Below are 17,113 nucleotides of genomic sequence, written 5' to 3' on the forward strand. Positions count from 1 at the left end.
ATAACACATCTGACAAAATACAATATGTAAAACTAAAATATATCAATTTAGCTTGCAATTAGCATTTATCTACAACTATCAGACAGTATTTCCAGTTAACTCAATATTCTGTATAATTTACAACTGTAACAATCATAATGCAAAAAATAGACAAATTCTAAAAGCAAAAAAAAAATGTTTTTCTTGTTATTTAATAGGTTGTTTACTTACTCTTTAGGGATGCTTTCAATATTAGCTGGTAATCACGTTTTTTTAAATTATTATCCAAAACATTAAGCAGTCATTGCCCCACCTGTTGGTCAATGGAAAGATGTGCAACAGTCAACTCCCCCACTTCCAGTCCTCCACATGACACCTGTGAATACACACCACATCAACCTCAACTGCCATACATTCTGGAGCAGAGTGATCTGATATACAATATCCTGCATAGACAGACATTAAGAGAATACCATAAGATTCTGATAGCACACCTCATAGTCTAAATTTGTAGCTCTTCTGCTAAATACACTAAATATTTTAAAGATTAGCTCTCTCTACACTTTTATCTAATGAGTCATAATATAAAGATCTGTGTCACCTTTCTAACAACTTGAGCTGTGTGAAGGATTCCTGATTTATGCTCTTTAAAAAAACTTTTTTATTCTCCCAATATGATTTGGAAATCTGACCATGCTTTTTAATTAGTTTTATAATAATTACTTCAATACACCTTTTAAAATACCAGTTTTCACTTTTTATTTAATATCGGGATAATATTTAAATTGTACATAAACACTAGGCAAAAGGAGCTGAGTAGTTACATGACAAAAACAATAAAGAACAATTGATATTCTTTATTAAGAAAAACATTCAGTAAGCAAAATACATTCATAAAATATATACACATTCTTCACAATATTTGAAGTATTGAAAAAACACTTGTTAAAAACCTAAACACATAGGTTATCATCATCAGTATGAAACATACACTGGCTCAGCACTTTTAAGGCAAACATGTATGTTATTCTCCTGTTAGCTCACAATAAAATAGACAAAGTTCTGTAACCACGTAACAGAAGCAATTAGAAATAAAATAATAATAGAAAACAGGAGATAATCATATCATATACTTGTTTCTTTCATATAATTATATTATGTATGCAGAAGTCACAAAACCTAGCCAGACTTGATACCAACCCCATCAAAACAACCCACAAAAAAATCCCAGACAGTTGGGAGGGCAGAATTTTGCAGAGTTGGTTGCTTCACATGTATTCAGAGATTTCACAAAAGTAATCACTGATTTGAAGAAAACAGAGGTAGAATACAAAGTCATCCTTCATAATTTTCAATAATAAGTCCTTATAACACAGAAATGTTATGTTTGATTGCTCAAGTACTCGTTACTCCTTGAAGCTCACGTTTCTAGGGGAGAGAAAAGAAATTTCAAAATAATGCTACTACATTCTAATGAAAATTAATGAAAATTAAGATAAAGTAGTAGTAATAATTAGCAACTTTGTGATCTCTTCTGTTATTCCTAAATATCAACCATTAGTGTACTACCTAAAACTCTCTATTCACTTCACTGACTTATTGCTCAAGTGCTTAACAAAGTAAATGTGAGCTGAGGAGGAAGACAAATTCTTGAGAGGATTAAATCAGATCACACAAATACAGTTACAGAACAACGCAATTACAGTGTATGCTTTACTGTGTTAAGTTCCCAGGAAGGAATAAGTAGATAGACTGAAAGATGATGATAGATGTGCAGAGATTATTCTAATGTACTTATCCACAATACATTTATAAGGTAAGACAGTAATTTAGTTTGCATATGAATTAAAAAATACTTTCTTTCAAAACACATACTTTGTGAAATTGGAATATTTGCTGATAGGATCTGATAATGACATAAAAACTAAGTAGGAAAAGTAGAAGGATAAAATATTTCACTACATGGTATTCTTCAAGCATATCAACCAGCCTACATTGCATTCAACTATAAAGCAAGAAAGAATAAGGACAATACTCTACTAATTATGTTCATTCTAAGAAATATATTACTTATCATTATCTTAAGAACAATACAGAAATGATCCACAGACTACTAGGCAAAATGTTGATTTAATATGCAACAAGGTTTGCTTAATGACTCACCAGTGAAGCAAAAGAAAAAAAAAAAAAAAAGACAACTGCTGTGTTGTCCTCCTCATTAATATTTTATTTTTGTTTCTCAGTTTCACTGTCAAAACTTGTGGAAGAAAAATTGCTGGCAATGTGGATCAGGCCACACTGACCTCAGTTCTCAGGAAACTTACATTTTATTAACAAAAGCAAGACTAAGAACAGGACATATGTATTTACCAACATAAATAGCTTAAACTCTTGTCAGTTTGGAATTCTGCTTCCCAGAGCTAGCAGACAGACAGTTACATTCACAAGCTTATTGCCTGATACGCTATTTACCAAAATAATCACTGCTCTCTCTCCCTGTCTTTCCATTCTTCACTGCAATGTGTTACACAGTATGGGAAAGACAGGATGTGAAGTCGGTGATGCCTGTAGCATGTAACAGACATCATCTAAAACAATACTCTCTAGAAGAATAAAAATGACAGTGAAAATGAACAAACTGATTAAGACCTCTTTTTTTTTGGACTCTGATGATCACGTTCTTAGATATTTATAGCCTTTAAGCACTAACAATGCAAAATACAGTAATAATTTTTATGCACTTTTAGATATTATTTTATCTAACATGTTGAGATCGAATTCATTCTTGTTGGACTTTTTCCTACACAGCGTCTCTTGAATTTTATTTCTCGTAATATGAACCATTTGTCATTTGCAGATTAAAATTAACAGTAATAAATTGACCATATATACCTGGACATAATTAATAACAGTAGTAAGCAGGCAATATATATTTGGGAGCTGTCAGCTGACGCAAGACCATTAACAAAAACAGGAATGGGAATCCATTATATGGTCTTTAGAGAGCATTTTGCATCTACTGTTTCCAATCAAAATTTCATAGTAGAAGACAACAAAAGAAGAATTAAGCACCACCTAAAGTGTTGAAGAACTTCATATAATTAAAAAAGTATTATCTAGAAACCATTTGACTTAGATGGAAACAAAGTGACTAAATCAAATCACTTACTTTTCAGTTGCTCCTTGATCAGCTGTCCCTACAACTGCACGATCTGGAGAACGTGAGGGAGATCTTAATGTAGAACTGAGAGGAGGTGAAGCACGTAATGACGACGTAGAGAGACCATGTCGACGCATTTCCTGAATTGCACGCTCTCTACCAACAGACAGCAATTTCAGTTACAAAATACTTCACTACTGCAGGGTGTCAGAACAAAAAAAATGTTTTATATTTTACTTTGGCGATTATCACAATAGTTTGCAAAGAGTCTTGTTTTCTTGTAGTGTCTTTCAGTTTTCCTCTCACATTTATGATAATGGATTTTTTTTTAGTGCAATAGTAAATTCACAAAATGTAGGAAGGAAATCAGAAATCACTTTTTTTTTTTTTTTAATTAAACAGTTTTCCAGTTATTAGTTTTACATCAGGTCATGAGAAAATTAGATTTTGCATAACAACAGGAACACAATTTTCCATATCAATTATGTTTCCATGTTAAAAAAAAAAGCAACAGTTTTAAAAATAAGAGAACCACCTCAATATGAAGAGAACAACCTCTTACCGTTCAAATCTTTCAGTTGTTAGCTGTCTTTTTAAAACATCATAGTCAGTCTGCAGCTGCGCAACTTTACTTCGAAGTGTGGAAACCTCTCTATTATGACTGCTTCTAAAAAAAACCATCAGAAGCAACAACGTTTTCTTTGAACACCAATAGATAGGAGCTCAGAGGAATTAGAGCAAGTCAACAAAAGAAAACCAGAAACTCAACATGCTGTTTCATACAGACCAAATCACAGAGACAGATTAGAAGGAGAGCCAAGCCAATTCCGTGGCATGCTTGTAGAAGAATCTAAGGTGAGAAAGATGTGAGAAGCTACTAAGTCTCTCATTGCATCTTTACTACAACACACTATATTCTTTTTCAGGCAAAGATAAGCAGCAATGTTCTATAAAAGCAGACAAATTAATTACATTACTATTCTACTGATTGTCTTCTGTTGCAATATTAAATCGTTTTTGTGTACAGTGAAAAAGAAGAAAAAAATAGTAGCCATTCATAAAATGTACAAACATAACTGATAAAACTGCAGTAAAAAGTATCAGTCTAGAAGGGAACATAACTGAATAACATCTAAATAAAACTGGTATTAATACAAGCTCAAACCAGCAAAATCTGCAGGTTTGCCAAGTACACTCCTGATTTTGGGGTCAATTGTTTCAACCTCAAGGATCAAAAAGAAAAACAGCCCTGAAAATCTTAAGTGACATAATTAAAAATGTTTCTCAGCAAATCACTGATCTGGACAATTCAACGGTTAACTGCAAAACACTCCAAATTGCATTACAGAACAGAGGAAAAAAAAAAAAAAGTCACTCCTTGAGTGTAAAAGGAGTCATCTAAACAGGCATATTATTCCATGTCTTCAAAGCCAGTATGAAGCTGAGTGCTGAGAAGTCAGTTGCGGAAAGGGAAAGATGTCGTAGCTCGCTGTGTAAGCACTGAACTGCAATCCTGAGAAAACAAGTTCCTTTCCTAGCTCAGTATCAGACTTCATGTCTGGGCACCCATTGGTCTCTGACTCCAGGCAGATGCAAAATACTCAAGAGATGGGAGCCCCCAGAAACGCAGAACATTTTTCCTTGTCTTCCATATTCATCAATAAAATTTCTATAATAATTCTGATCTAGCATATTGCAAATAGTTGCAGAAGGCTTCTGATGATATATTATTCAAAGTCCTTCCGAAATTGGCATGTATTTCCAGGATGAAGGTAAGAACTCAGAGCCCAAAATCACTATTGTAAGATAAAGAAAGAAAGCAGTTTTGTGAATTCTGAGGTTAGTACATGTAAATAACTTTGAAACAAAAGTAGAGATGATGAGTTAAGTCACTCAAAAATTAAGGAAGATTAAGAATAACAAAATTTTGGAACCCCTATGCACAGCAATCATCCTATAATAAAATTACATGGTGATCCAATATTTTTCACATGGCATCTGGCCTTTCCACAGTCAGTATCTTCAGCTAGCATCAAGTAGTTTAGCTACTGAATATGCTGTTTATTTAGTACCTGATGACTGCAGTCTCAGTGACTCATTTACCCCATTTTGAATGAAGCATTTTGAGTAATGCAACTATTCACTCTTCACAGAGTTCAAAATTTATGGCAGTGAAGAGCTTCAAAGCTATACTTTTGACAATCTTTCTGAAGTTAGAGGCTGTATCAGTACTATTTTATAAACAGAGTGGAAGCACAGGCACAATAGTGTCAAAAATGTAAATAATGTTCAAAAACATCGATGCACAACTTCTGCAAAGTTTCAGTTCTAGCTGACAAGTTCACTGCATTTTTCACAAGACACAACTGTAACCCTCACATACTTCAATCACAGTTGTGAGCATTTAAAGCTTCTGTCCTTCAGACTCCAAGTACTACAAAAACTGAATAGTAGAAAATGGAAGCATATGCAACTAGTTCTTATACCTGAACACAAGCCTGGCAAGACAAGGAACCTCCAATATAAATACAGTATTGACATTTGCAATAAAGAAGAAAGGAACCTTAAAATGCATTCAGAAGAAATCTTTTGAAAGAAATATTATGAAGTGATTGAAACAAAGTTTTGTATTTTTGGCATGCAAGAAGCTGAATTTATGTTAAATGAAAACCTCATTCTTTTCTTGTTTTGTAATTTCCATGTTTTATTTCACAGTCAGGACATTCCATTAGTTTATATCTTTGTACGTGATTAAAATTCTTTTTTTCTCAAGTAAACAAAATTCAGCAAATCTAAAACATGAAGCAATGAGATGCACAGAAGTGATCGATACCATCACCCTCTACACCTTTACTGAGATCATCATTATTTGATGTATGGCATCAATTGTCAGTAGTAAGCCTTTACACACATCAATCCGAAGTGATTTTCTTGACATTTGTGTCATCACACATAGCTTTTAACAGTTCAGGTATGTTATATTCTACTTCTTGTAATAGGGAAGCATTATCTGTCCTTTTACTTTCTGCATGTTTCCCTTCTCAACCTACTGCAATGTTCTTTTATTCTTTTCTGAAATTTAGTTTGACTTCAGGCTTCATCTTCATCTACACTCAGCTGCTATTTCAGCATCTTGCTATTCAGTGCAAAGTTACCACTACAATCACTGGTTAATGATCCCCACAAGAATAAATGGTGTTACCATGTTATGATGAGACCTAAAATGAAAACTTCAAAACTTAGGTTACTGAAATTTTACATAAAGAGTTATAATGAAAGTGCTGTCCACATTCACTGTAGGTATTGGTTTCAGTTCTTTTGGCTTTTGACTGTCTCCAAAGAGGGAGACTCCCCAAGCTCTCTGTGCAATGGCAGAGTCAAAAAGTGCTCGCTTAGAAGGAATCTCGTGTTCCCACTGGTGCTCATTGCCCATCGTCCCTGTCACTGGGCACCACAGAACAGACACTGGCTCTGTCTTCCCTCCTGTTCAGTTATTTACATACATTGATAGATCTCTCCAGAGCCTTCTGGTCTCCAAGATAAGCAGCCTGAGCTCTCCCAGCCTTTTCCTCATAGGAGAGATGCTCCAGTACCTTAAACATCTTCATGGCCCTTCATTGGACTCAATCCATTAAGTCCATATCACTCTTGTACTGGGGAGCCCAGAACTGGACACAAAGCCCCAGGTGGGACCTCACCAGTGCTGTGAAGAGGGGAAGGACCACTTCCCTTGATCTCGGAGGAAAGGATTTTAGTGATTGCACTGAAAAGATGGGAGAGTTATATCAGACAAATGAATTTAAGAAATGTGTAACTTACCTCATTTTGACATGAAAAAAAGAGTCTGATGTGAGAAAGAATGATGACTAGCAGAGAAAGTACAGCAAACATTTTGGAATAAACACTGTGAGTGGCGAGAGAAATTTCTGCTTATTCTCAAGACTGTGAAAACAAACTTAGCAAGGTGTACCTTCCGATTAGAGGTTTGTTTTAGAATTCGAATTTGAATTCACTGCTAGTGCTAAACTGAATTCCACCAGATTTATTAATTTAAGTGATACGAAAGAGAAATTTTTCACTAAACAATGCCACAATTGGCCAAAAGGCCTATCTGCAAAAATCTACTCAGCCACACTGAACATCAAGAATTTGACTGTAAGTGCCAAAATAAAGGAAAAAAAGTCTCTTTGTAGCCCACATAGCACATATAACTTAAAACTTACAGTTTCCCCTCAGCAAGTGTTAGCTTGTCTTTCAGTAACTGAATTTCTGAGTCTTTTTCATGAGACGTTAAATGGTTCTGAAATTCTTTATCTCTACTGGTAGCCAGCAATGTTTCAAGATTCTGAATTGTAAGTCTCTCACTGGATAACTGCTTTTTCAGCAACTCTGCTTCTGATTTAACATCTTCTAATTCACTTAGAACCTAGGGCACAAATTTTATTCATAATTAATACACTCTTTCACAAACACAAACAGCTCTCTTTCCTGAAGAGCTGTAAAAAACAACATGATTGGAAGTTTCATAAAAGTGAAAAGGAAACTGAACTCAAAAAACACACTTAGGCAGAGAAATATTTAAAACTATACTTAATTAAGAAATATTCAAATATGTGTCAAAAAGTTTTACTGGGAACTGGATTATTGAGCGTGTAGGCACTTGGATAGTGCACGCATTTGCACAGGTATAAAAACAGTACATACTATACTTGATTTTATTTGACTAGGATGGCTCAATTAGTTTCCCAATTTTTGCTGAAATTGTAGAATTGTTTGGTTTTGTCATTAATTTTACCAATATAAAGAAATTCTGTGGGGATGAAAACTACAGTTCTCAAGGTCTTGAATAATCCACTAGGAGAAAGCTTAATAAATCACTAAGTAAAAACACTGATTGGTGCAATAACCAGAAAAACAAATGATGTAAATTGACAAATTTTACTCTCTGAAGCAATGTATTCTTTTTCTTCAAAAACCATTAAAAACAAAAAACATGAAAAGCAAAATATGATTTATTATAAAAATTAAATTTGCTTTTGCTGCTTACCCTTTCATAATCCATGCTTTTAGATGCAAGCTGTCGAGATAAAAGGTCTTTGCTAGCTTCAAGTTTAACACAAAGTTCTCTCACAGAAGTCAGGTCAGCCAACACAGAGGACTTATCCTGATGTTCACGTTTAATGTCCTCTTCCAATTTAGACATATTTTTTGTAATGGAGGAGATCTGAGATTCATAAGCTTGATGTGCAATCATATGCTAAACAAAAACAAATATGGATACCTTTTCAGGAACATTATTATTCATCTCCCGGTTAACAGATTTTTATTTTAATATTTCCTTTAGCCTTCAAAAATTAACTTTCCCTAAAAAATTAATTTTAGATTACATTATTTTTCTTTTCTCTTTCTAAATCACAGCTAAGAACAACGGATAAATAGTCTCTGCATTTTTACATCACCATCTCAAAGAATTATACACGTACATATACATGTACAGACAGGAGTAGAAGGAAGCTGGAATTCAGAACAGAATTAAAAGTTTCAAACTTCAAAATACAATTAATTTATTTAATCATCTCACATTATTTTGTCTCTTATCTGCTTTGGTAATTAAAAGCACGAAACAAAATATGGTCAGTCCAGAACTATTTATATGTTCCAAAACTTCCTTGACCTCCATGAAGTTACTGTTTCTGGAATATAAACCTCATTATTTTAAAACCATTGCATTAGGTTACTGCACTTTGTAAACCTGATTCTGGAATTTGGACTACTACTTATTAAATATTATCAGATTTGTGCATTTAACCTAGCCACCAATGCTTGAAATACTTCATTCAAAGCTTCAGATAAAATCAAGATCTAAGCTCACACAATGCTCACAAAGACAGATGGAAATATTTTGAAGCAACTAAGTAAAAGTTTATTACAGAGACTATAACAATGACCACCCTACAGGAGAGATCTTAAAATACATGCTGAGATTCTAATTTTGGGAAGCTAGGGAAGGGAGGTTAGAGAAGGAAAAAGCTTATCTAACCAGAATCAGTTGCTGTTTCAAAAACTCACCATCCATAACTGAAGCAGTCATACATAGGAATTAATTTATGTTCAAGAATAGAAGAAGTGTGTTGACACCTCACTTTCTTGACAGAATTACACTGTGTAGGTTATTACCTCTTGAATCTCTTTTTCCAGAAGTTCTACTCTCTCTCGAAGATGTCTCCGATCCGTATCTACAGAAAGGAGTTCAAGCCGTATTGAGCTGCTTTCCCCTTCAGCTTGATGAGCCTTGATTTCCCAGTCCTCAGCTTGTGTATGAAGCATTCGGAACTTCTCTAACAATTCTTGGTTTTCTTTTTCCTAGGCAAAGCAGTAATACACTCTGCAATCATCAACATACCTTCAGAGAGCTTGGCCTTTTTTCACACCTATGAAATACTCCCCATATATTTTTCATCAGAAAGTAGAAACATTCTCCATTATCTTACTCCTCTTATCTTGGCAATTAGTAAAGGGCATCATTCCTTTTACAAGACCAAATCACAAACAAATGCTGATGGCACTGAGTTTCATTAAACAGAAGTATTGACATCTAGCTGCTACTAGTAAGTTTTAAGGCTCCCACATTAGAGGTTCTTTTGAACTTCTTGTTCAAGTTGTGTTGTTGAGGGTCACATTACAGAGATGTACTCATCACAGTATTTTTTTCATGAAATTCCATCAGAAGACCATTTTTGGCCATTTTTCCTATCATACTCTTGTTAATGTGTATATTACAGCAACACTTGAAAGACCCACCTGGCATAAGCAGCCTATAATGAAATTACAAAATTGCAAACTTCAGTGCTTATAAGATATGCAATGACAGAATAACTGCTGCCCAAAAATTTTAATTTTGCCCACCTGCAAATGTACATTATAAGACAAAGCTTAACCTTTCTTCTTTATTTAGCCCCATTCCTTTTTTCTCCTGTTCATTCAGTGCACAGCGGGATGAGCATACTGCTAGTAGGAATCAGATTTATTTAGTGAGGAAAACTACTGTTTGTGAAATTCTTCTGTATTTCTGGCACAACTTGGAAGGTACAGACAAAAATAGGGGCATTCGGATGCAAAAACTCACAATCAAGCAACTGAACACTATGCAGAAAAGTAAATTCTTGTCTCTGCAGACAACAGTCACATGTTGTGACAAATCCCTGAAATTAACCTTTCATAACTGGCAAATTAAATTCTACAGTTTCTTGGTACCTGACTTGAATGATTGGACTCCCATTCACCACATTTGTAGCTTTGGACATAATGACATATAGTTATAAACACTCTTATCAACTAAGCTACAAGAGTTTTAAATTGAAGGTTCAAAGCTACTGACCATTAGTTCTCCTCTGTGCTTCAGTTTATACTTATAAATTGTATTCAAATTTACAGACATTCATCTAGCCCAGGCAAATTGAAGTCAGATCAAAACTCATTCTTTTACAGCCAATTTCACATAAATTTGCCAGTTCATGTTGTCTTGACTACTTATTCAGTATTGATTCATATAGAATCAAGAAAAGTAGTCCACTTATTTTAAGTACTTATAAGATTTAGTACACACACTTCACACTTTTGAATCGAAGTAAGAGAATAAAATACATTTAGCAAGAGCACTGTTTTGTCAGGACAGCAAAAAGATTGAAATCTTATTGACCATGGAGAAAACATTCCAATATGCTATTTTTACAATGTCTTACAGAAGAACTACACCTACAATTTCTCTTTTAATTTTTTTTTTCAAATATGAAAAACTATAATTATGCTTGCTTGTTGTCTATAATCATAATAGAGTAATAGATATTTTACTTGTTGACTTGCTGAAACTCACAAAACTCAAGAAGTAAAACAACATTCAAATATTTGTTTGTCATTCACCAGTGTCATGGAGAACTGAAACATCAGTGAAATTCTGTGCACCAGAATTCAATCAAAGTTCTATACGAATTCACTACTAAAAAAGTATTGCAGATAAAGCAGGGGGAAAAAAAAAAAAGAAAAAGAAGAAGAAAAAGGAGGGGTAGTAGGTAAGGAGAGAACAGGACACAAAATTCCACATTTCTTAATTTGTTTACAATATCCTAACAAAACAGTGTTATATTCTAAACCTAATGACGTTACCAAAAACAGCAATGGGTGCCTACAGAAAAAGATTTACCTTTGAAGCTATCAGACTCTCAAATCTGGAAACTTCAGTTATATAATTATGCACTCTTGTTTTCATTTCTTCCTTTTCACGTATTGCATCTTGAAGCTCAGAACTAACAGCCTAAAATGATTACATAAAGGCAAAATAGTGCATTACAGGAAATGTATCTCTTTATATTACTGTATCAGACAAGCAAAGTAATTACATGTGCCCTAGATGTTATTCTTAAACTTTTAAGTAGTTTAGTCAAAATCCTTTGGCATCAGTAGGGTTCAAAAATACCCCCTATTGCCTTAGCTATAAAAGAACGCTTTCCAGGAAAGAATAAACACAGAACAATGTGGAACAATGAATATCATATCAATTCATAAAATCTACAGCTTTTCTGGCAGCATAGCTATAGCTGTTTGGAAAACCTGGTATACGCATGTTTGGGAGCCGGAAATTTTTTTAGCCACAAAATAAATCATTCCTGATGCAGGAAGGTTTTGTGTACTGAATCACTACAAAAACCAACTTTGTAACAAAAGAACATTACTTTAAAGTCAAATTGCAAGGTAAATTAACTAAATGTATTATTAAGACTGTGTTTAAATATCCAAAATACTTCAGGGAGTTTACTTGAGAACTTGGAACTGCTAACTCTGGCCCTCTCTGAGGTTCAGCTCTGTGTCCTCATGTATGAGAGCTAAAAAGACACCTACATTTTATCTTGACTATCAAATATGTTTCTTTTCACAGTATGTTAATATTAACAGCCTTTCTGTGTCTCTAACTTACAATATGCTTAATTCAGGCTGCTTGTGGTAGCCTTCCACAGCTACCTGGGAAAGATTTAGTCACTGAAGTTTGATATTTAACACTTCATCTTATTAGATGCCTGTGGAGGCATTTCTAATTTCAATAATATGCCCACATATCTGTATACTGTAACACAGGATTTACAGAAATGATCAGAGTACTACATCACATGGAATACCTTTCTGTAATACACATTTTAGCTCCAGACTCAGTAGAGTTGATTGAATGGAAAAACATGATTTAACAGACAAGGCATTTACAGTGATTTCAAATAAGCATTTGTATCTCAGCACCAAAATTGTACAAAGTATTTGAACCTTATGATGAGCAGCAATGGCTGTATTGTTATGCAAACTGAACGGGCAGTGAGGAGTTGCAACAAAACTTCAGGCAAGCTCTGTAAAGCAAATTCGCATACTAACTACCTTTTCTAATGTTTAACCTGATGAAACAAGTTTACTTACCCTAAAAACAGGTTTTTTTAGAAACTGCTCATATGCACATTCTCTTGCATGGTGACATCCACCTCATGCATTTGGAACTGGGAGACTTTCAGTGAGCAGTAATCAATTAGTGCACAAAACTCATTATTCCTCAGCACTTTGAATGAGGGATTAACAAAAGAGCGCACATTTCAGCCTTTCCCAGCTGCAAATCCCAGACTCAGAGAATTCCAAATAAGAACAAATGGAGCAATGATGACTAGGAAGCATGCATGTAGACATACACTACATATGCTGTTTGTGTTCTTTGGAAGAATGAGCCTAATACAACAGTGGTTGCTTTAACTCCTGAACCCTAGGGGACATCTCAAGATGCAGATCCCACAGTGATGACAATCAAACACTGAACCTCTCAACCACTTCTATTTCAGAGTTTTTATTTAACCTAAACCATCAACTTGAAGTAGTTCATCTTTCAACAAAACAAATCATGATACTCTAAGAAAACAGGTAATCCCTCAAGGCATTAAAGATTTTATTTCAACTTTGATTTTTATAACTGATAGAAATTTAATTTATGCACTAGTAGAATGCACCTTACAAAGAAAGTGTTCAGTCATCAGCAACTGAAAGGGATTGTATGCCTCTCTGCTGGAAGATTGACCACAAATACACACAAACTAACACTCTGAGCCCTGTGGGCAATCGTAAACCACTTCCCATCTACTTTTTAGCCTAAAGCTACTGACTGGCTAGCTGCTAGCAAGCAGTTACAACTCTGAACTACTAGAAGAAAGATTAAATTATTATGGAAAAATTAAATAATATAAAAGTACATAACAAAAATAAAAGATAAGGTTCTGCAAACTGTCAAATAAAGTACCTGAATGGGATCTCCACCAAAATAAATTATAAAAACAAATCTAACACACACACTCACATAAGAAATACATTCCCAAAAAAGCTGCAATATACAGCCAAATTCTAAGATACTACCTCACTAAGACACCTACCTTACCAAAGCAAAGACAATCCAATAAGAATGTTTTCTCCAGGCACCTTTGAATTCACCATCTAAAAACCCCACACTATTTTGACACAATGGAAAGGGAACCTCTACTATTTCTTATCAACTGTGCATCCTTATCCATTCCTGAAATCAGGAAACAAATTCAGACTATTCAGACTGTCATATCATAAAACAAATTTTCTTTAATCTAACTTGTAACCTTTAAACTATTCCATTTTCTCACCAGAATTAATCTTTCCCAATTAATCAGTAGAGCAGACTTCTTGTAGAGCAATGCAAAAAAAAAGGAAACTGACCTTGCCAGAATTGAACATTAAGCATCAGCCAATGCTTCTTTACAGCCACCATTATCAAGTTTCTTAGAAAATAAACATTAATATCTATATTCTAAACACCCTGATTTCAAAATGTGGCATAATTCACCAAATACATCCAATGCTTCATGAAGGTGATGGATAAAACTAAATAATCACTATGCACTAGAATGTATTCTGATGAACTAACAATATTCTTTTTTCCTCTCTATATGTAATCTTTTAGTAACTACTTTTTTTTTTTTTTTTTAAAGCAATAACTGGCAACTATGATGCGATATAACCAAGTAAGAAAATTTCATTATAAGAAAAGCAATTATGTCCTCCATTTATTTTATTTAGGTTTCTTTTTTAACCTGGGGAAGATTGACTAAAAGGAACGTTTGTTTATGTATCTCTTATTGTACTGACTGTGCATTTACAAATTCCTGGCTTAATTGCTTTTGTATTTTCTGCCCAGTAACTGTTACTACACCAGCATTCAAGAAATGCCAACAATTAATTATATTAAATCAAAGTCAAGATGCAGCAGTAGTCATGTACAATAAGCAAACAATAAATAATTCAATACTTCAGCAGTATGTTCTATCTTCCTACCTGGTTTTCTCTGGTCATTGTAGCCAGATCATCTTGTAGTCGTCTATTTTCTTTCAGAGCTATTTCCTTTACTCTTCCTGTTTCTGCAATCTCTGTGTGGGATGCATCAAGTTGGCGACGCAAGCTAGATATCTCACGGTCTCTGCTGCTCAAGAGGTCCTTCAGCTGGCTATTGAGGGAGAGATTTTTGAAAATCTTATTTAAGATGCCCCTTCTCTATACTGCATACTGCTGAAAATTATCAAACATGGATTTTATATACACAGAAAGTTTTTTGTTGTTGTTTCCTTCTTTTCTTTTTAAATGGTACAATTCTCACTCTCCAAGACTGACAAACAAGCATAAGCTAAGCATGAAAGTAACTTAAGGGTGTGACATTAAGATATACAAATAATAAAAATGATGCTTAAAAATAGACAAGGTGGAAAGATCAGATGAAACAGCTAAAAACTAAATAAATATATTTTATTAAAGACTACACTTGTAGCTTAAGCTTGAAGAATTAACTTATCAAAATTAGAGATCAGCTCCTGAGTTTTAACTGGGTAAATCTAATAATCTAATAATACCTAATGGAGTACTTGGAATACTAAAAAGCCAGTTCTTAATTGAGAACAAAGAAATGTTACCGATTTGGTAAAGTAAGAATAGACAAACAATTGCTAATTTGTAATTGCTGTCTTAACAGTAACCCAGCACCCTGCCATTTAATTGCAGGAGGAGCCTCTTTAACAGTTCTATACATTTTACTCTATTGCATATGCTCATTTACTTGTCCTAAACAGAATTAAATTATTTTCACTGAATTAATTAAAATTATCATCTACTTTCACTTTAAGGCCACTGAAGACACTTACTGGAGAAAGCCAAACCACCGAAGAAACTCTCTGAAGAAAGCTTTTACTTACTCTGTTGACGACTCCAGCTCAGAGAGCGTTAGCCGTAAGTGAGTAATTGTCTTTTCCTATGAAAATAAAAGCAAAAATTGTCCTAGGTATTACTGCAACATTCTAGGATAGCTCAAGTTAAAAATCTTTATATTTAAACCTTTATTTTAACAATCATCAATAAGTAATTGCATCTTTGCACATTCAGATTTTCAGGGTTTTTTTCTGTATTGAGAAAGGCTTGTCACGTCACCAAAAATAGATGGGAACTCAATATATACCTCGAACTACAAAGAGGGAAAAATATTTTTACTTCCTTGAAGTGTTCAGGGAACATGTTAACAGTAATAATTAAAACTTTATTAAGTTGGCAAATGACTTCATATTGCCTAGGTGTAAACACGGAGCTCATGTGGTGCCTAGAGATCTACACAGGCTTTGCTTTCAAAGCAAAATGCCTCCCTGAAACTTAACAGCTTTGAATATCCCAAGATAAGAGCATAGAGTAGTACTTTCACTGCACATACCTTATTAGCTAAGTTGTCGTCTAAGCACGCAATTCTTTCTGTTTTTTCATCTACGGTTTCTTGAAGATTATCCTTTTCTTTGTCCAAAACAGTAATAGTACTTCTAAGCACATTGACTGCCTCATCCTGTGAAGTGCTCTTCTGGTTTAACCTATCTATAAATATCACAGTAAGTATTCTTGTCTTTAAAATAGGAAACAAAGGTAAAAATAACTAGTGATCACCTATTTTCTCCTCTAGCTTTACAATTTCTTCTTGAGCTGACTGAAGTTCATCCTTTTTGAGAGACAACCGGTGCTGTAAGTCTTCCACAGTTCTCTGGAGTTGTTCATTTAGGAGGCTGGAAAATCAGTGCACCATTGAAAGACATTTGAGAACTCTTAGTTTGGGTTCTTCAACTTGCGTCTCTTGAACTGCTTGAAATTCTGTAACACTTCCAGCGTAACCTCACGATGGGACTGTAAGACAGCTAAGATTGCTGAGACCAAAACCACCTCCTTGCTTTGGACCCCTGCAGCAAATCCACTTTAACACCATTCCAAAATGGAGCCATGGAACCCCTGTGAAACTACCACAGTAAACTGAAACATTCACATCCTCTGACTTTTCTTAGTAGAAAAGCTTTTCATTTTTCCAGAATACAACGTAGCTGCAGGTAAAAGTTACTTTTACTCTATTTAGGATTAAACTTCAGAGGACAAAAAGATGCTCTACACAGGGCAATAACAAAGTGGATCCAAGCGCTAAAATGACTACAGCCCTTTTCCTTATCTCCTGCTTTTTAAAGGTAATGATGCTTTCTGCTAAAATTGTAAGGAGTCTCACAAGATACTCCAGCTCTACGAATTATGTCACAATTTTACAAACAAATACACTAATGGTTTTACCTACAAATAGCTTTTGAGTAATTTGGAGCATTATATAAACTCTGAGGATTGCTTCTGAACTTCAGCTCTTTACAGTTGTAAGTACAGAATAGTACTGCTTTGCCTTATATATGTTTTGGGGAGTTTTTTCAAGGGGGTTGGGAGGGTATGTTGTAGTGTGTAGACAGACACTGGTTTCACTTGTAAAACATCCAAAACATCTAATCTAACAGCATAACCTTACATCCAAGGCTCTCATTTTTACCTAAGTCAAATGCAAGATTTTGAAATGTCTGCCCAGATTTATTCCAATTTCTA

General features: G+C 34.3%; 1 protein-coding gene across 3 annotated transcripts in view; it reads right to left on the minus strand.

Annotated features, from left to right (window-relative positions):
• Nucleotides 1–783: 783 nt before the first annotated feature.
• CEP135 (centrosomal protein 135) overlaps nt 784–17,113 on the minus strand; it is a 31,855-nt gene continuing 15,525 nt past the window's right edge. For 2 of the 3 annotated variants that reach the window (XM_042872130.1, XM_042872129.1), the window contains exons 16-26: nt 16,154–16,269; nt 15,930–16,084; nt 15,424–15,479; nt 14,516–14,684; nt 11,340–11,450; nt 9,317–9,502; nt 8,187–8,396; nt 7,363–7,565; nt 3,702–3,806; nt 3,149–3,295; nt 784–1,407 (exon numbers count right to left, since the gene is read on the minus strand). In XM_042872130.1, the coding sequence (XP_042728064.1) occupies nt 1,386–1,407; nt 3,149–3,295; nt 3,702–3,806; nt 7,363–7,565; nt 8,187–8,396; nt 9,317–9,502; nt 11,340–11,450; nt 14,516–14,684; nt 15,424–15,479; nt 15,930–16,084; nt 16,154–16,269 (1,480 nt within the window). In that variant the 3' untranslated portion in view covers nt 784–1,385. Of the gene's footprint in view, nt 1,408–3,148; nt 3,296–3,701; nt 3,807–5,912; nt 6,903–7,362; nt 7,566–8,186; nt 8,397–9,316; nt 9,503–11,339; nt 11,451–14,515; nt 14,685–15,423; nt 15,480–15,929; nt 16,085–16,153; nt 16,270–17,113 lie in introns of those variants that run through there. The other variant, XM_042872131.1, reaches the window with a different exon arrangement.

This window comes from Lagopus leucura, unplaced genomic scaffold (genome assembly GCF_019238085.1).
Source record: "Lagopus leucura isolate 7727_CA_CO unplaced genomic scaffold, USGS_WTPT01 Super-Scaffold_100004, whole genome shotgun sequence".
NCBI lineage: Eukaryota > Metazoa > Chordata > Aves > Galliformes > Phasianidae > Lagopus > Lagopus leucura.